At 35.9% G+C, this 21,950-nt stretch overlaps 1 protein-coding gene across 3 annotated transcripts in view; it reads right to left on the bottom strand.

Moving 5' to 3' along the window:
• The window catches only part of SPOCK3 (SPARC (osteonectin), cwcv and kazal like domains proteoglycan 3), a 298,992-nt gene that overhangs the window by 146,942 nt on the left and 130,100 nt on the right, over positions 1–21,950 (bottom strand). For all 3 annotated transcript variants that reach the window (XM_054576076.1, XM_054576074.1, XM_054576077.1), the window contains exon 4: positions 11,049–11,157. In XM_054576076.1, coding sequence (XP_054432051.1) covers positions 11,049–11,157 — 109 coding nt within the window. The remainder of the gene's footprint in view (positions 1–11,048; positions 11,158–21,950) is intronic.

Below are 21,950 nucleotides of genomic sequence, written 5' to 3'. Positions count from 1 at the left end.
TTCTGATTAAAAAAAAAATTTAATGTTGGGCTTGTTCAGTGTCAAAATATGAAACTCAATGATTCTTATTTAATTCTCTATTCACATTGTGGTTTTCAATATGTAATTTATATTCATTTATATTCATCATATATTCTCCATGTTTCAGCATGTTGCAACTTGGAACAAATGACTGGTATTAAACCACCACCACTAGCTACAAAATCCATCCATTATTAAGGACACACAAACACACACACTTATTCTTAAAACTGAAGAGAGATTATAAGACTTTATACTAAAATTCTAAATTACACTTTATTTTCTTATTCACAGAAAAATTAAATTCTAAGGGATGGAAGGGATTTCCCACATGCTCTGGCCCCCAAACATGCAGAGCCTCCTCCATATCCAATACCTCCCATCACAATGGTACATTGGTTACTTTTGATGAACCTTCCTTGACACATCATAGTCACCCAAGTCTGTAGTTTACATTATGGTTCGCTTTTGGTGCTGTGCCTTTAAGGGTTTAAACGAATGTATTATGATGTGTATCCATGATATGGCAACATACACAATAGTTTCCCTGCCCTAAAAATCCTCTGTGGCCCACTTAGTTATCACTCCACCCCCAATGCCTGGCAACCACTGGTCTTTATACTATTTCCATAATTTTGCCTTTTTCAGAATGTATATAGTTGGAATCATATACTATATGACCTTCTTATTTTTTACTGTTTTCTTTTGCTGAATAGTATGTATCCATATTTTCATAGCTCATTTTTCTCAGAACTGAAGAATGTTTCATTGTTCTTGTATCACAGTTTATCCATTCACCCGTGGAAGGATATTTGGATTGCTTCAAAGTTTTGGCACTTCTGGAAAAAGCCGCTATAAACATCTGTGTGCATGTTTAATTGTGTGCATACATTATTCACTCAATTGGGTACATACCAAGGAACGTGATTGCTGAAACATATGATAAAAGTATGGATATTTATCATATGTTTATAAGAAACTGCCAAACTATTTTCCCAAGTGACTATGCCATTTTGTATCTCCTTCAGCAACGTGTGAGGTCCTGGTGCTCCACGTCCTCACCAGTATTGGATGTTCTGCATTTGGGCCATTCTAATAGGTGTGTGGTATCACATTGTTGTTATAATTTGCATTTCCTTGATGATAAAATGGAACATCTTTTCATATTCTTATTGGCCACCAATATATCTTCTTTGGTAAGGTATCTATTAGGGTCTTTGGTACATTTTTAAATCAGGTATTCTGTTATTATTAAGCTTTAAGAGTTTTTGGTAGATTTTGAATAACAATGTTTTATAAATTGCAGTCCAACTTCCTTGCTATTTCCCTTTAAGCAGCTGTCTGTCACATTTTTTCCCAACACATATAACACATTGGTCCCTTCCCACTCTAAACTAACAAAATCACATACTTTCTTTTACTTGAAATATAAAGTAATCTGAAATTTCAACTCCCATAATCATGACAGGAGTCAACCAATTTTTACTGATATTTTATCAACTACAACTCAACAAATTGGTCTGTAGCTATTAAACATATAAATAGCTATAATACAGGTAGATAAAAGTGTTGCTAATTTTCTATGGGCATAATGATAAAGGAGAATTTAATTCTACCTTGGGCTAGGAGACTTGTGGGAGAAAGCTGAATAGAGATGTCTCAATAATTAATGTTTATTGATTGCTTACATTGTGCAAAGTGTTTTACACAAATTATGTCTTTAATTCTTATAAAAACAGAGGGAGACAAATAGTATAATTATCGTCTCTATTGCATAAACAAGAAAACTGAATCTTGGGGAGTTTAATATGCCCAAAGTCATTTTGGTACCAAGAAATGGAGACAGATTTCAAAGCCAACTAGACTAGGGTCAAATTACATACCATTAACCATCATGCTAAAAGCCTCTTCAGAAATGGAGTATTTGCCAGAAGAACAAGAAAAATAAATGGGCAGGACATTTCACTAGGAAAAATATCAGACATAACAAAAGTTTATGATTATAAAATGTACAACATGTTTAGGAGGAAAAATGTACTAGCTAGCCCTTACACTATGTCTACCATGGATCAGTTAATGTTCTAATTGTTTTTGTGTATTAACTCATTAATACTTAAAACAACATCATCAGAAAACCTAATACCTTTTTTTTTAATCATTCCTACTTTACAAAGGAAGAGTCAGAAGGACAGAGAGGTGAAATATCAGGTCCAAGGTCACACAGCTGAGGAGAACAGAACTGGACTATGAAGCTAGGTCTGGCTCTGCGTTCACTGCACACAATGTTTCCTGATGCAATAGGCTGCAATGTGCCACAGGGAAAGCTGCAGGTCAGGCTGTAAAGCTACTTGGGTCAGCGTATAAGGGGTTGTGCCAAGGATATTGGACTTGAATCAACAAGTTCCTGATTTTCAACAAGAGTTGGACCAATACCACAATAATGATGTATTATGCACTTAAAAAGTAAAGTCAATGTTGTCTTAAATTTTGTATTTGAGAAACATGTTATTTTGTTTAGGTAAGTGGAACATCTAACATAAACTTGACCAAATATAAATTGAAACTGATTTAAATGTACATTCTAATGAATTAAATTTTCTCCTTAAGAGCAATTCTCAAGTAGCTAAGGATTTACTCTCTTGCGAGTGATAACAGAATAAAAGAAAAACCTAAGTCATGTGTTCAGCAAGGAAGACTGGGTTAAAACATGCTGAGATCAGTACACGAGACAGTGTTTATCCACATTTTTATAAAGGAAAGTAAGACTGTTGTAAGATAAAATGAATTATCTTTAAAATGCTTAGAAGAATGTCTCATTTATATAGCATGCTTTGTAAGTATTAAATAGTGTTTCAAAATATATTAACACATAATAATCAAGAGAATAAGTTCTGAAACCTCAATGACCAAGTTCAATGTCCAAGTCTCACACCTGAGCAAATCATGTAAATTCTATGTCTCAGTTCTTATCATTGTAAATGTGTGCAATAGCTGCAACCCACTTTACCTCATATCCCTGTTATCAGATTAAATGTATGTATATACAAGGTCTGTCTAGAAGGTATCCAGCCATGTAATATGAAAAATAGAGATATTTACTGAAGAAGACACAAGATTCAAGAAACATTGTACATAGGACAATTATGTCTCAGCTCCTTCAAAGTAGATACCTTGGGACCTCAAAACAGTTCTCCCAATTGCCATCCACTGCCCTGTCTGTTTTCCTGAATTTCATTGATGGTCTGAAATCTCTTCTCTTTCAAAGGTGATTTTAGTTTTGGTAAAAGCCAGGAGTCTCAGGGCACCAAATCTGGGCTGTAGGGGGGCTGAGTCACCTGGGTAATTTGATGCTTTGTCAAAATATGCTGCATGAGATGTGATACATGAGTAGACACACTGTCGTAATGAAGCTGCCAATCACCAGTTATCCATAGCTGCAGCCTTCTGAATCATCCAAATAGTTTCTGTGGAGGAATGTTCAAGCCTAATGCAAAATTTGATGCAGATTTGTCGCTCTGCTCACTCAGTCATTTTGAATGTGGTGGCTACATAGTACACTCACTCACTCAAGGGCATCTACTGCCCCCACTGACTAGTACAGTGAAGTCATCCTAGTTCACACATGCACATTCTAGTCCATTCTCCTTGGCTGCCAGGTTACATTGATGCTGTGCAAACCATTCCTGTTATATAAACAATGGCTGGACTTTTTCTGGATAGACCTTGCATATGCATTGCATATGTGAATGTTTTATACATACAAATACATACACAAATATACACACAAATACATATACACAAATCTTTTAAAGAGCTCCAGACATAAATGATACACCATGAAGTTTAGCTATTATCTATTTAAAAAGATAAATCAAATAATGTTACAATAATTCACTATCCAAAGTACTATGACCCATTTTTACATGCAATTATTATTAAAAAAGCAACTAAATTGTGGACTTTGGGCGATAATGATGTGTTAATGTGAATTTTCAAATGTAACAAATGTATCACCCTGGTGGGGGCTGTTGATAATGAGGAGGTTATGCACATGCAGGTACAGAGGTTATGTGAGAAATAAATTCTCTATACTTTCTGTTCAATTTTGCTGTAAACCTAAGTTTGCTCTTTTAAGAAATCTATTTTTAAAGTGTTCCAGATCCACTATATCCTAACCAAAAGAGAGCTATGGAGATCTAGGTATTTATAAATATAAACATTTATTCATAAACAGATTCAAATTCATTTATTATTTAAGAAATAATGTGTACACAAAAAGGATAGGCATGATTTTAAATCCTAATCTTCTACCTCTATCTATTATTATCTTTATATCTAACAAATCTCAGACATAATATCCAACATCTCTGAACTTCAGTTTTTTTCTTTAAAATAAACGTAAAAATCTTTAGTATAAAGCTAATATTAGGGTTGTTGTAAAAACTAAACCAATTTAAGGCACTTAGTAAAGAGCTTTGCATATATGAAATGTACGATAAATTGCCCTAAGGGCAATTTCAGTGTATTCATACAACATAGAGATGAAATCTTACATTAAGTATAAGAAATGTTATTTTAAAATAGTGATAAATTCAATTCAGTTTAACAAACACTTTTGGAATGCTACCATAACTCAGTCTGTCTGATGGAATCTTCCCATAAAAAATATTTCAACAATATACCAAAGGAAATATAAATAGCACAGTCATTTATTTAATTTTATGTAAAGAAATTCTAATCTTCTTTTGAATATGGTCATTAAAATTATGAATTCTAAAAGTATATAGTTAAATTAGAGGAGTGGTAGGACTCACCTTTTGAGACCTATTTTGATGAGTAGCATTTTATAAGTTACCTTTATTATTCTTTTATATAACATTTCCTTAGGTGGTCAAAAGCAAATCCCTTACTGATTTTTTTTTTTTAAATCTTTGGTGAATATAGAGCAGAAATCAACATGGCTGGTTTTGTCCTACCACAAATTCTTCAACCTTATTCGATCTTGTTATTCTAAACCTGTTTTGTTTTTTTTTTTAAACTATCAGCAGCATTGATTCGTACCCAAAACACTGATCTAGAAATAGTGTTAATCATCTGCAGCTGCATAGGCAGCAAAGGAGCTTAAAATATAGGGCTTCTCACTCACAATACACTAAAACAATGAACAAAAAAAATGATCAGCTATAGTATGCATCTCTGAAATTTTCCCCAGGGTAACAATATAAAAATGTGGGTCATGCCTGAATAGACATTTCTCCAAGGAGGACATACAGATGGCCAATAAGCATATGAAAAGATGCTCAGTGTCACCAGTCAGCAGAGAGATGCAAATTAAAGCCACAATGAGATATCACCTCATACCTGTCAGAATGACTATTATTAATAAATCCCCAAATGACAAGTGTTGGAGAGGATGTGGAGAAAAGGGAACCCTCATTCACTGTTGGTGGGAACCAGTATGGAAAACAGCATGGAGGTTCCTCAAAATATTAAAAATGGGTCTGTTTTATAACCCAGCAATTCCACTTCAGGAGATTTATCTTAAGAAACCCAAAACTAATTAAAAAGACTGTATGTACCCTTATGTTCATTGCAGCATTATCTAAAAGAGCCAAGCTATGGGAATAACCCAAATGCCCATTAATAGATGAACGGATAAAAAGTTGTGCTTCACATATACAATGAAATATTATTGGGCCATGAAGGGGGGAGGGGAATAATGGGGGAAAGAAGGGGAAGGGTCAAGTCAAGGAAGATGTATAAAAGACCCAGGGACAAGGACAACAGGGGGGGAGCATGAATGTGGGAGGCGGGGGTGTGTAGAACAGGGGAGAGTAATGGGGGGCAAATGGGGGGCAAATGGGGACAACTGTAATTGAACAACAATAATTTAGAAAAAAAAATCTTACCATTTGCAACAGCATGAATGAACCTCGAGGGTATTATGCTCAGTGAATTAAGTCAGTCGGAGAAAAATACAACATAATTTCACTTATATGTGGACTCTAAAGAGCAACATAAATGAACAAACAAAACTGGAACAAACTCACAGACACAGAAAACAAACTAGCGTTCACCAGAGGGAAGGGGGTTGTAGGGCTGAATCAAAAAAGGGGCAGTTATTGAGAAGTATAGATCAGTCGTTACAAAGTAGTCACAAGGATGTAAGTAAAGCATAGGGAATATACCCAATAATATTGTGATGACTATGTATGGTACCAGTTTGGGTTCAGGAAATATAGACGTGAACGCTATGTAAAGTATATAATTGTCTAACCACTAAGCTAGCTGTACACCAAAATCAATACAAAATAAAATTAAAATGGAAAAAAAAGTGGGTCCTGTTCAAAGCCTTGCAAGTCGTTTTATATTTTATATTAAACCACCTAAATAACTAGTTGTGTTACCATTTTGGAAAACGTGTTATATTCAAGTTCTTTCTCATTGTTCATAAAACTATTTGGTTTTAACTGGTGATGACAGTTATAAGAGAAAGCCAGCACATGAACATGAGGCCAATTTTTCACAGAAAAAAAAACCATTATAAGACCAATGTCCAAATATATGACCTTCAAGATCACATGTTTGTATAGTTTACACAATCCTCTATATTGGCTCTAGTGGTCAAACCTAGTGTAAAACACATAATGAGCCTCCTAATCAGGCTATTTCTTTGATTTCAGAAGACAATTACAGTCCACATAACAACATTTCAATCAACAATGTATCACATACACAATGGTGGTCCCATAAGATTATAATGTTGCTGAAAATTTCCTGTCACCTAGTCCCATCGTAGTTGCCCTAACATCCTAGCACTATGCATTACTGTTTTTTGCATTCTCAGTCTGCCCAATTAATTCCATCAGTTAAAAATACCTGGGTGCAGTCGGTCACCTAGGACAGACATCTCTCATTCCTAAGCCAGTGTTAGAACTCATCTGACCCTTGTGGTTCTTGTTAGGATGACAAGATGCCTCAAACCATGAGCGCGCAGACCTGAGGCTCTGCTTGTATTGGAGATGAGGGCAGGGGATTAGGGTTCCAGGGCTCACTCTTTACTGGTCAGTTTGAAACCTAAGAGTGGGGATTCAGAGCAGGGAGAGAAAAAAAAGAAGTAGCCCAAATGATCAGATATCAAAATAAACCTAAGATCTGAAACAGAGAGGCCTCGGTGGGTGTGGGTGGCCTGGCACTGAATCTAGCTGTGACTGGCAATGTATTTATTCCAGACAGCATTTGTTGAAGTGCATGCTCTTTGAAATGCCTGCCTCCCAGCAAGTGGAGGCCTCAACAATCAAGTCTTAAATCAGGCCTTTGCATTACAAAAAGAAGAGAAAAATAAAAGACACCTGCAAGAGCTTACACTGCCCTCACTGACTTCCTTGTGGTGCTGCCGGTGTGGACAAACCTACTGTGCTCCCGGTCTCACGAGAGCAGAGCACAATTACAGTAGTAAACTATACCATCTAGGTTTGCATAAGTGTGTTCCTCTCTGTTCCCATATAAATGAAATCACGTAAGGATGTATTCTTCAGAATGTAATCCCATCATTAAGAAGGGCATGACTGTATTGACTTTTAAAGCGCAAAGCAGGGAAATATTGAGCATTTATTTCACTTATTTACAAATCTAAGGTAAGGATCTATCACTTTCTTTCAATCAGTTGTTATGGACTTACCTCTCCCTCATATTTTCATATCCCCCTCTTTCTTTTTTTTTCCTGGCAATAATTTATTATTTGTCTGTTCAATTAATTCATTTTAAAGTATTTGTGGATTGATTCACACCCTTCTCAGACCATCTTTAGCAAATAAGCACAAGGCATACGGCAATTTTTAGATTTACATTATCTATATTGACCAGTTCGACTGATCAAATTACTTATTTTTTAAAATGTTCTACAAATAGCTATTTTAATACACTCTTCAAAGAAAATACATACTAGTCAGCATGTCGAGTTCTAAGTATAAGGAGGTAAGACATAGACATCATGACACTTCTGGACAACTGAAGAAGATCGACATTTTACAATTTATTAAGCGTGAAGTGAGAATTACAAAATGAGTAGTTCAGGGTAATGAAGAAATCTACTCGGGAGTCAGCAGTATACTTAGGAAGACCTCATTGAAAAACAGAACTCCCCCTGCAGAAGCAAATAGCTAGTTCTGTTTCTTTTCCTTTTTATGAGATCAAGGAAACCAAAAAAGCTGTTTCTTTCTTTTTTTTTTTTTTTTTATTAATTTATTTACTTTTTAAATACATTTGTCTCTGCCTTCCCCCCCCCCTCTTTCCCTTGCCCCCTCCCACCTTCCCTCCCTCAGCTCTTCCCCTTTGGTTTTGTCCATGAGTCCTTGCTATATGTTCCTTGACTTTCCCCTTCCCTTCCCTTTCCCTGCCCCCCCTTCCCTCTTGTCTCTGTTGATTTCTTTTCCTTTCAGTGTTGCTGGCCATATTTGCCTTGCTTCTTTGCATTGTTGGTTAGGTTCCGCTTATAGGTGAGATCATATGGTATTTGTCTTTCGCCCCCTGGCTTATTTCGCTTAGCATGATGCACCAAAAAGCTGTTTCTTAAATGAGAAAAGTAGACATTTCTAATCTGAACTATGCAAATGCCCAAAATTTATTAATGAAGACCTTTTACTGTTTTCTGTACCCCATCCCTCAAACACACACAAAACCCCGCATTTAAGAACTACGTAATTTATAATAGCCACCTTCACTGATCAAACTGCTGGGCGAAACTCTCCTTTCCCAAGTGTTGGATAAACATTCACTTAGGTACTGACATCCACAAAGCAAAGCATATCAAATATTAATCTTAATATCAGTTCTTTGGAAACTTGTTATTTATTTATTGAATTTAATGTGTCTCAAGTCTAAGTTTTAAAATAGTGTCTATCAGAAACAGGATTAAGACTGAACTCTGTTTCTGTAAAACACTTTCGAAGTCCACCTGCTTAAAGCACAGCTGTGTCCACCACAGCCCCAGCCATCAGGGCACCAAAGGCAAAGCTGGAAGGGTTCTCCATTTAGGATGATTTGCCTTATACTAAGGAAACACTTCAGCTGTTGATTTCAGAGGCATTACTTTGTTAAGAAAGTTTCCCTCCGTCCATACAAGCAGTGAGGCAGCACAGTTGTATAAAGCCTGGACTTTGATGTTAGCAAATATAGACTGGAATCAATGCTCTGTAGCTTTATCATCTAGACAAAGTTTTGTCAAGTTTTGTCAGGAACTTGAACCTCCCCCAGCTTCAGTGCTCCGCCACTGTGGAAAGGAGTGTCCCTCTGCACCAGGCACGATACAGTTACAGCTGTGAGGTCTTCAGTTGCTCTTTGATTTGGGTTCAGGAGGCCAGAGGTGAAACAGCAAACGAGACTAATCAAAGATGTTATCCGGGTAGATGGAAACCTTTCCCTGGGCCTCTGACACTTGTGCTAAAACAGTGTTTGCTTTACGGGAAGTGACTCATTAGGTCTCCACAATGTAGGTGAGGGGTTGCACAGGAATTCATTTCAACACAATCCCCCTACGGATTTTTCAAATAAAATCCCACTGCCCACCCATGCTTCCATACATCCTTTCACATAATTGTATTTTAAATGTGAAATACAATTTTGGTGATTGATTAGTTAATAGAAATTCCAAGGCACTCAGAAGCTTTTTGGAACCCTACGGACATAAAAAGAGAAAAAGAAAATTCTGGACCAAACTTTTGTTCTCCCTTTGCAAAACCAAGCTAGAAGTCATGACTGACGGGGGCAATGTTGCTGATAACGCTGCTTCATCTTTCTGGGCCTTCCCAAAGTATGTTGGCTTTATAGAAATGCTATTTCCAAGAGGTCTTTTACACGTGACGTGCCCAAACTGTCATCTCCCTCTTCCTCTCTCCTGCAAGTACATTATTGATACGCCAGGACATGATTCTTTGTACCAGGTCAGCTCATTTCCAAACCCTCTACCTTGGTTGCATTGGCTTGCCTAGGTACTTGAAATCCGCCACTATAGATTTGGAATTATGGAATAAAGAATTCTAATCCACTCGGCGTGTAATCGAGGGTTTTATGCCCATGTGCCTTTACATCGATAAGGAACATCGAAAAACAAATATTTGCTGTTTTTTAGATATGCTACTTATGCTCTAATGTTCTTACCCTCTGTCGGTATATCTGAATATTAGAATTTAAAAGTAAGTGCACTAAAGCCAAAATCCTGTTAGCCTCCGAACATACCCAAATAGAGAAATCCCCATGCTCATTTAATGACAAGCACAACACGAATTAGATCCGCTATCACAGAAAAGTAATAAAGGGAATGGATACACCTACTTGCTTCAGTCATCTACCCAGTGATTTCACCTTAAGGCTGAGCACCAGACTTCACAGGTTATTTCTAAACTGTTGATCCTTCTCAAAATAGGGCCTATCTTACAGAAGCAGTGATGATCGCTATAAAAGATATTTAAAACCCTTTCTTGTCCTCTGCCAATTTTGTGTCAGCCTCCAGGGAATGGACTTTAAGGACTCCACCAGTATGAGTGTTTTCCATAAACAAACGTGCCCTGAAATGTTCCAGGCCCCTATCTTTAGTGTGTGACTTTTCAACTTTTTTATAAATATCGAGCTTTTTTTTTTTGCCCTTTACCTTTGTTTTCAATTCTCCTCTGAGGGAAATAGAATGTTTGAATGGGCATAAGTAAAAATATTTAGAGGGCGGCAAAACTGTAAAACTCTACTTGTTCCTTAAACTTAAAAAAGCATAAGTATGCAAACATACCATTTTAATTCAATCTTCTCAAGATCCTTTTTATTTAATAATATATGCCTAAATTCTATAACCCATAGTAAATCTGATTGATGATGTTTCACCCAAGTGAACCATAATTGTATTAAGCAAGGTTCTGAAGCTGATTCAATAAAACTCTGGATAAACGTTTAGCAGACATTGCCAAATATTTATACCCTGCAGTTGTTCATGGTATAAGGAATACCATTCAATCAGTGGAATTTAATATAACGTTTACCTGTGTGTGAGCCTCCGGTGACTAACGCAGACTGCAGTCTGAGCATCCTGAGCAATGCATACTTTATGGCGACCACATTTCATCTTTAAGCATGGATCTTTAGCTGGATCTGAAACGAGAGAGTGAAACTTGTACATAAATTATTAAAAGGAGTTTGTTAGATCTCTCTAATCCCATCAAACACTATTTGATCCAGGAATTTATATAGCGTTTAGCTGTAAACTGTCTTCACATTCTTTTATTAAGTGATATTACTGCTTCTATCCACAAAACTCAGACTGAATAGATTGTTGTACTCCAGTCTCACCTGTTCTGTTCAGAAAGTAAAATGTACACATCCCTATGATCAAACAGTGTGTAATCAAGACAGGAATTTTAACACCAAAACTTCCTATAGTTGCTATTGTGTCCTAAGCAGTAAAGGTGGAAAAATAAAGTTGAGGTTTGCTACTGTAATACTTCTGTCAGTGGAGAATTATAATTGATACTTTCCTTAGATAGGTGAAGTGGGGCAGAGAAAAATGGATGAGACCCAAGCAGATGTTATAGGACATTAATGAGATTTTGGATGTCCAAGAAAAGTCTGTAGCCATACTTTGGGGGCTGGCTGAGTATCTCATGGTAAGAACTGAGATGATGTAGTTTCATTTTTCAATGTTTATGCCTGATCTTTGAATTGCCATTTATCCAGAAAGAAACCTCTGTCTTGGTGATTGCCAAAATACAAAGACTGTTTGATGTTTTAAATAACAGTTTTATTGAGATATAACTCACATACTACACAATTCATTCTTTTAATTTTCAAAATTCACTGGTTTTTAATATATCTGCAGTTGTGAAACTATTATCATTATCAACTTAGAACATTTTTACACCTCAGAAAATACCCACATCCTTTAGTTATGACTCCCATTTCCTCCAATTCCCCCACAACAACCCATACAAGGCATTCACTAATCTAATTGCTGTCTCTATAGATTTGGCCTATTCTGAACATTTCATATAAATGGAGTCATACAATATATGGTCTTTTATGGCTGGTTTCCTTCATTTGGAACAATGTTTTTTTTCAAGACCAAACCATGTTGTTGCAAGCATCACTATTCTTTTATGTTGCTGAACATCATTCAATTGTACAAATGTGCCACATATTTATTCACTTACTAGTTGATGGGAATTCTGGTTGTTTCCTCCTTTTTGTTTATTATGAATAATGCCACTACTGGTAATTACTACTGGTGATGGTTAGTGATTTTTTTTTGTGATTTATTGTGAGTGGAAAGCCAGAGAGAGAGAGTTGGCACAAATAAGAAAAAGGCACCGAGAGTCTAGTTTGGGTACATGTCCAGATTGAAAGAAAGAATCCATGAAAGATGGTAAACTGAAAAGGAAGTTGTAGTGCATGTAGGAAAATAAGCCATATGACCAGAATAATGGGCATTTGAAATATGAAGAAGTATTCGTGGTGGCCCTGGGCTTTTGCGGACATGAACCATGGATTTGAGCCAATATTCTTTAGATCTTAAACCAAGTGCACATCAGAACTAACATCTAGAGTACAAATCAAATTTAGCTTTAAAATGTGGAAAATTTTAAGCAAATGTAGTCAATACCCTAAGTACAGTGAATATGCTTTAATAAATAATGAATTCAATAAAATGCCTATATAAACTATATGTAAATATATATTATTTCTTTAAAATACAAAGTATATTCCTGCAACAGCTTATTTGAGATTTCACATAAGCATGAAATTTAAAATAAAGAATAATGACATATTAAAAATGTTAACTAATAAATATATATTATAAGATAATAAAATAGTCAATACATTAAATACCTCTAATTTGGAACACGAATGTTTCAGTATTCTCCATACTAAAGAATTTTTTTCACAGGTAATTATTAGGTCAATTATAGTCTATCTGAATTTCTGAGTAGTTCCAACATTTAAGATAAGCTACACTAGTTATTTTAGTCTCTATAAAACATTGAATATACTTTGTTCATTATGCAAATGCAAATTGCTAGAATGTTCTCATTATATTATCACAGCTTCAATTGTCCCTAATTAAAAAACTGTCTCATTGAACTATTGTATCTTAGAAGTATATGGCTTCTGTTGGACAACAAAGAAGAAAAATTTGTAATAACTTAGAATGCAGTAAAATGTTTTGAGCTATTTCTAATTTTTGGTCTATTTTGATTTTTAATTGTTAATATCATTTTAAAATGATTAAAATTACACAATTCTGCCTAACAATTAAATAATGTCATTGCACCTTCCACTGTACCTTATATTCACATCGTATACTCATCGTGAATATAGTTAATCTAGATGTATTATTCTGAAAAAATAAGTTTTCATTTTGAAATGAAACACTATATAGTACATATTACACTATCCTGGTTGATCTAATCTAGTTACACTAGAGTGTATATTATTAATAGTTATTGTTATTTCTTCCAGTTTTCTTTACCTTGTATAGACCACATTGAATAATTTATGAAAGCTCCATAACTCCTTTTACACAGTATCTACTTAAAAGAAATAGGTTATCAAAAACTGGTATGTAAAGAGGGTATTATCAAAACAAAGATAGCACATGAAAATCAAATTAATGAAATTTTGCATAAAATTCTACATAAATGATAACATAAAGCAGTAGCAGTATTTGTCAGATGATGAAAGTATAATAAAAGTGAACATGAAGAATCAAAGGCATAGGGTCTGTAATAATGAAAAGATCACTTTCTGTGCATGTGATTTTAACCATCTGTATTTGTAAAGTAGAACTCACATTGTTGGCAGCTTAAAAACTACAAAACACCATATGCTATAAATACAGATGCCTAAGATTTTATTCTTGAAATCACAACAATAACAGAACCATCTTCCTCTTGGCTGAAGCCCATGGATTAGAATCAATCCCGTGTCTTAAAGAGGCCTGGCATAAATTCTCCCTCGTCCTCTGTTACTATCCTCCTCTTTTCATCTTTTTCAAATTAACAGCTCCTATTCTACTCTGTACAATTGTACTTTACCTTCTGTCAAGCACCAGTAAAACTGCCTCTAGAAAGATTTCAGCTAATGCATCCAAATTCACTGGGCCATCCTCTTCTCTTCATCCTAACCTTTCGTAATCTTTCTGATTGATGTGAACCATCCTTGGAACCTAACTGATACTGCTTTTTATTTTATTTTAAAAAGAGTCCTTCTGAATTTCAAACAATCACATTATAATTTAATCTTTGTGTTTCATTTGTGATGTAGACTTTCCCTCACTTACTTTCACCAGAATACTTGTTTTTTCATCTGGAATTCCCCACTTACTCCCAAACCAGGATAAGCTATGGATTGTCCAGCCTGATCCAGCTGCTAATGGCAGAAGCAACTGAGCCAGCAGGTGAGAAACAGGAAACCAATGTGTATGTGCACAGGTATGTCACTAATAAAGATCTAATTCTTTAAGAGAATTACACTAGTTTAAGGGGAACTGAAAAGTAAGGATACTGCACAAACAGCAGGTCAGAAAAACAAACATGGACAGCGAGAGGTGCTGAATTGTTAGTGGAGCAGGAGAACCCTCCTTAGTGTCCATCTTTCATACAGATGGTCTTGAAAGAAACAGGCAGAAAGTGGCATCCCTAAGTTGCAAAAATAGGTATTACTGTTTGTAACAATGATGGAAATAAACTTCAACAGGAAAGATTGGAACACCTAATCTTCACAAGCTCACTTCTGGGTTTTAACAGAGGTTTTCCATAGGAAGCCTAGATTTTAGAAGAATTATTCAATACTAATGATTCTAAGCTAAAGCACTCTTAAATCATACTGTATATTATTTTTGGTGGTGTTAATGATAAACCAGGTACCTTTGCTCAGCCAGGGCCAGAGAAAAGATTTCTAAGATTCTTGACTAATATAGCAGAAACTTAGCTTTCCCAATATGAACACAGATTTTTCAAACACTGGTGTAGTACAGACTAATAATTTCTACATAGCCTGTTAGGCTCTTTTATAAAATAACAAATTTGGACTAGATAATCTCCAAATTCATATTCTAGTGTCAAAGTAGATTATTCAATTTTAGGATTCATTTCTTTTCTTTCTTTTTTTTTTGCAACAGACAACCTACATGAAACGGACACTTCCCTCAACAGACTCAACATTTAATTAAAAGAGAGATGTATAAATAGGCAACCACAATATATTAAGTGGACATTATGTATGTGTGTGCATATATTTAACATGTGGAAATACCCATACACACAGATGAAGGGATCATATAATGGTAAATGGTGGATTATTAGAAGGAGTGAAAGCTAAGGTAGGTTTTGAAACATATATAGTGAACACAATGAAAGAAAACTTCAGTATAAGGAGACAGCACGAGTAGCGTAAAAGTATAAAAAGGATGCCCTATTCCTGGAATGGCAGAGTTCAGGATCAATGAAATAACATACAATGTACATGCTGCCTGCAAGTTTAAAAAAAAAAAGACAACACTAATGGAAACTTAACTTTTGGAGCTTTACCTCATAGACAATGGCATGTCATTGAATGATTTTAAGTTGAAAAGTGACGTGATTAGGTTTGTGTGGTAGAATGATCACATACAAGAATTTAGAGATTCTCTGCAGAATATATGATCAAAACAGGGAAACTAAGTACCAGCAACAGAAAGATAACCTGCTGTAAAAAAGTTCATCATGAAGACTGGGATGAGTTTCAATGAGTTACACCTGCCTTTGACTTTACCATTTCATTCCTGCAAATTAGTCATTATTTCTATTATTATTTTTCTACCATAGCTAATTTAAAGTAATGCAATCTACCAACTTCTTTGCTCATCATTTCTTCTTGCAATCCACTTCTCCTTTAAGTTCTCTTGCATAATTTCCTTCAGTTTAATGAAGTATTTCCTTTTGTAGTTTTTTCAACATGTGTCATTTGTGCTATAACTTTGAAATAATTTTCTGAATGTATCTTAATTTTCCAATCAATCTTAAATGATAATTTAGCTTTGTCTGGAATTCCTAGTTGATAATTATTTTTCCTAATCACAATGAAGTTATTATTTTATGTTCTTTTGCCATCAAATGTCGCTAATTAATGTCTGTCATCTGTCTGTAGCTCTCTGTAAATAACTTAATCAGCCTTTGCTTCCTGGATATTATAATATTTTCTTATCATCCAGATTTTGTGTTGTGGAATGTTCATCTCTAACTATGACAGCACACACACAAGGAAATATGCTTATCTCTTTGAATTTTACTTGATAACAAAATTAATGTGATGAAAGAACTCTTTAGCAGTTAAGAAAAAAATCAAGCAAAGAAAGACTAAGTTGGATAGTCATTGGGATTTCAGAGCAGATGAACTGTGTATTGAGAGTTGGGTCTCAATTTTGGAAAAAATTTGGAAAAATTGCAACCTCCCTGAATGGTGAAATCAAACTACATATGAACACTCACTTGGTAAAATGTCTCTTTAAGCTTAGTTGTGTGCACTCATATAAAATGAAGTGACCACTAACTCAAACATGATTATAAAAAATCTTTTTAATGGTTCAACAATGGAGCATCAAATATGCTTTTGTTGTAGTTCTAACAACCGTTTATTTCACTATAACTCTATGCAGTAAAACTCTAGGAAGAACAGGTTTTCTGGGGAATTTTTAAAAACTTGCCAGATGTTATAATGAAAGGCTGTGCAAGTGAGCAGCATGGAAAGTAGAGCTAATGCCTGATAGTTAATTAGACTTTGACAGCCAATTTTCTGGTGCTAAATGTGATTAAATGTGGCTGCAAGTCTTTGGAGTGACTTTCTTAGTTTCAAACCTTAATATTACTTCAATTATATAAAACCCATCCACTCTAACTCTGGTCTCCTCATTACAAACCTGAAATATACAAGTCGACAAAATTAGAGATTCACATGCAATTGAAGGGTTAATTTAGTTTGTAATAAATACTTATCAAACAACCATAGTGTTTATTTCAATAAGGTCTTATAAAGGTGTATTGAATTAGTAAATCAAAGTTAACAAAAACTCTAGATGTTAGTACAATGCAGGATTTCATCCTATAGTTGTTCTCTTTCATTCTTTATCACTTTTTTCTTTGTCAAGATATATTTTCTTACAAATGTATTAAAGTGATAATTGCTAATAGTGTTTCTTTTATAAAATTCCAGAAAAAGAGATGTGTAAAAACCTATCATTATTATTATTGTTTTCTATTTTCTAATCTATTGTTCGAAATATAAAGATGATATTGAATCCCTATGGTAAACGTTCTTACTTGGGACTTTCTTTCCAATATTAGAGCTAAGTATACCTACGATTAAGTTGGCACTTGTTAAAAAGTTGCCTGAAATGGAGGCATAAAAAAACACTTATGTGTGACCCATGGACATGAAGAATGTGGGGACTGACAGAGGGAGGGGAGAATCTGGGGTCGGGGGGAGGGGAGGAAGGGGGAAAAAAGCGGGAATGACTCACTGTAATAGCATGAACAATTCTAAGTTTTTTAAAAGCCCCTACAATGTGGACTTGTATTTGGCCGTCATCATTTGCGGCTGTATTGATAGCTACGGAGGTCCTTCAATCTCTCGTCTGTCCCACTCAGCCCCGCACTTGCCCCGTTGGAGGAACTCTGGTCGGCTCAGAGCGATGTGCTGCCTTTCTCAGCCTTCCCTCAGGGCACAGAACCATCTCCATGCCACTTCCTAAACTTGCCACATCCCTCAACAAACTCTTAAAATTTTTTGCCCATTTAATAGTAAAAGTAATCATTTCCCCATGACTCTCTCTAAAAGGACAATGAAGCTAATCTTTAAAAGACCAAAACAAGGCTTCTGAGCATAGACATATTACCTCTGAAAGACATGCCACCATTAGGTCGCACACACATGCAGATGTACCAACAATATCAAACAATATATTTATTATGACCATCTCACTCACTCTGAGGTGGGAAGCAGAAGATATCCGCCTGAGAGCATCTGTTCAAACTGGCGTAAAATTAAAAGCACTTGTTTGTTTACCACTAGAAAAAATGTTAAAATTTTAAAAACTGAGTGTACGAGGTGTTGGCAAGAATTTAGATCAACCAACCCTAAGGTGTGCCTGGTAAGTGTAAAATGTTACAATCACTGTTATCCGGGTCCAATCAGGGGATAAAAGACAGAGTAACAGAAAGGGCAGGATTAAAATAAGGAATGACTAATTACAGCAGAGGAGTAAGCATAAAGGGGTAAAGAGAGCTCTGAAGGGTACTCTAGGGATGACATGGAAAGTGTGCTTCCGCCCGGGTTTAGGGTTCTGGTCTCATCAGAGAGGGTTAGAGCCCACTGGATGGCTAAGAAGTCTGGCTGTCAGGGCCAGTGCTGATCCACCGTCACTGGCAAAGCAGGTAGTACTGTATCCACTCCGCCCACCCATCCGGCAAGCAGGTAACACTCACCCAGCAGACAGGTGGGCTGAAAGTGCCAAGCAGGTACATGGAGTGAGTTGGAGCACTGGGTGCTCATTTGCAAAAGCAAGGCCTGGAGTGCACAGGGCCAACCAAGACTGAATATGCAAGCTTGCCTTGGGACGCACTCCCTGGGCATGCAGATGCCGTGACGCACTCTTGCATGTCTCCCCTTCGTGCACCACTGCAGAAGTGAGGAGAAACAGGCGTACTCCAAAGCCAGAAAGAGAAGCCCTTCGCTCTGCCAAGCCCACGAAGCCCCCCTCTATTGACAAAGCTTAGCATGTGGTTTGCTACAAGGTGACAGGCTTGCAGGATCCAGCTCCATCGCTGCGGGACAGGCAGTGAAAGGTGGACTGAGAGACAAGAGACAATAATTCGGCACCTTGCACGATCTCTTTGGAAAATAATTTGGCATGTTTTATATAATTAATACTACATGTATGTATTTATCCAAGAGAATTTTTGTATGAGAGGAGGTTTTTACACACAAAAATGTTCGGGGCACCTTTAGTCATGAGAGCTAACCTAAATATCTATCAAGGGACGAGTGAATAAACAAATTGTTTCATACAAACAAAATACTACTTGGCAATTACACAGACCATAAAGTAAAACAAACTAACCAACGAAAAAACTGAAACATGCAATAACATTAGGTAAATCTCAAAAACATTATATCAAACAAAAACAGCAGATGTGAGTATACATGTGGTGTAGTTCCATTTATGTCAAGCTTTGGAACAAGCTAAACTAAATTAAACTGAAATAAGGACAGTCTAGAACACTGATTGTACAGGTTCGGGGTAGGAAATTGGTGGTGGGGGGCGGGGCAGAGCGGGCAGTTTGACTTGCTGGAGTGACAGGGTGTTCTTCCTCAGTTAGTGTTAATCCAATTATCTGCATCCACCATGATGTACCGAACTGTCTGTTTATGCTATTGAATTTTATTGCATGTAAATTATGCAGCAATAAAAAGACAATTTCCTCTTTTGTCTGACACACTTTTAAAAATCTCCAGTCTCTACAAGAATATTTAAGCTTTATCAACCACCCACATCAAGGCAGCAGAGCAGATAGTAACAAATCAGAGGTGACTAATTTCACCACCAAAATTTAGATGCTGTAAATCAATCCTTCCCTATCAATGGAGCATATTCTTTATGAGGTAAATAGTACATACACAAACAGGTAAAATTAACGAAAACTGAGTAATGATAAGAGGGAAAATGTAGCACTTTCTTCACGGCCTTCAATACTGTTGGCAATATCTATAAAAGACCCTGGAATTTGAATATCCTATAAATGAAAAGAGATTTGACATATATACAGACCTTTAAAACCAAGACTTTTATAGAACCAATGACAAAATTGGCTGAACTAGCAAGTTAATAGAATTTATAACTAAGAATATTTTTAGTAAACATAATAATCTTCAGAACATAGTTCATGAGTTAAAGATTTTTTAATGTTTTTCAAATATTCCTTTTTTTCAGGACATTGATGTCGCTTAAACAGAACTGAAGTGGTAACAATAACCGACTATTGAAGCAAACCAATGAACACAGTCTTCCTGACAGGTAAGAGAGCATCATGGATCTTCCTTAGCTTTCAGCTTGTCTTTTATATAAAAATTATATAGTATACAATATATATTTTTCTATTTTATGTCATTATGTTATAGGCTTTATATATTCTAATGTGTATAGATTTCAATATTAAATTATTTGCATTTAGCTTTTTATCTTAAAATCTTAATGCAAAAATACTAAACTATAAAAGACTTATTCTTCAAATCTTTGTACCTATAGACACCAAAGGAATTTATTTATACAATATCAAAATACACATGTTAGGGACAACTAGCCATTGTCTGAATTCCATTTCTTCTTGTTCCGAGGACGCCATTTAACCACATTTCTGACATTCTCTACTCAGTAGTCGTAAACATGTGACTGAATTTAATCAACGGAGTATAAAGAAATGTAACACGTTACCAACTTCAGACTTCTCTCATGGAAAAATAAATGGGGAAGCAATGGAATAAGTTGGGGTGCATCAATGTCTTAGAGCCAGAATAAAAAAGGGGGAAAGCCAATTCCAAAGCCTAATTGAAAGTATCTCACAATCTCTTAGGTTCATTAATGTAGATGACTATTCCTGAGCATAAAATTGAAGAAGGAATTGATAATTTGGGTTATACATTCAAACCATATTAATAAAATATTATAATCCTATGTAATTCATTATGTATAGATTGTGAAAATTCTAGAACTTGAAAAAAAGTTATTTTTGAAACAAAAAGTTCAGACCCCCCCCCCAAAAAAAGGTTTTGAAATAATAAATTTTTAGGGCAAACATCTACTATCCCAAAACATAGAAAAAATTAATACATACTTATTCATTGAATTTTTATTTAAGTCATCTTAAATAACTTACTAATAAAGAAAGTCAGCTAATTCCATTGCTGCCATTTCTTGTCAGTTGGTCCTGATTAGAGAAAAATGCCAGGGAAAAAACAATTATAGTGAAGTCTGTGATAAGCCAGCCATCAGTCTCCTGACGTACATATAAACAGGGACAGGCAACATGATCTTCCTTCCTCCCAGTCAAGTTCTCAAAAGTGGGGACCCAAAGTTCTTACCTAGGGGCTGTAACTTAGGCCCAGAGGAAATGAGGGGAAGCAGGAGAGTTCCCACATCCCCACCACTCTCCCAGCTCAATTCCTTCAGACCAGGATGGCAAAGTTAGCATCTACTAGCTAGGAGATTCACAGAATTACACCCACTGTCCTAGAAGTTGTGAGCCACATGACACAGAATGATCCATAACTCTACAGAGATAGGCCAAACAGCCACCACCAGGTGGCACCAAACAGCAACCCAAATGAAGTTTAATTTTGGAGGGCACAAAAGAGCCCAAGAAGCTCCCAAAGAACCAGACACACAGGCATGCCTAGAGTGTTTCTCAGTCTCACAGCAATGCCAAACGATCATCTTAACTGCTTAATTTTGGGGGGACCCCACTCATCACCTGCTGAGGTTTTAATATATGTAATAAAGATAATACCTGGAGTACTATAGCATTATCTGTATAAGTTATTCACTTGCTTGACAGAGAATAGGAGATAAACATTGCAAAAGTCCTGGGACTTGTCACGTTAGTAAAGTTTACGAGAGTTCCATTAGTTTGGAACACAGTGTGATATTCCCATATCATGTGTTGCCCCAACCATGTTTTGACAACCCATAAGGCTGCTTGCCGAGGTAGAGCCTGCAGGAAAGGAAGGACCTGTGCCAGCTCCGGGTTAGGTTGCGAGTACCCTGGCTCCTTGAGCCTTATAGTATAAGACCAAACAGGAGAGTCACAGTTCAGAACCCTAGGATTTTCATTTGAGGAAAATGCTCTTTTGTTGTCACATAT

Source organism: Pteronotus mesoamericanus, unplaced genomic scaffold, assembly GCF_021234165.1.
Source record: "Pteronotus mesoamericanus isolate MK-2021 breed Mesoamerican mustached bat unplaced genomic scaffold, CSHL_Meso_final contig_32, whole genome shotgun sequence".
Lineage (NCBI taxonomy): Eukaryota > Metazoa > Chordata > Mammalia > Chiroptera > Mormoopidae > Pteronotus > Pteronotus mesoamericanus.
This window is presented reverse-complemented; position numbering and strand designations above follow the sequence as displayed.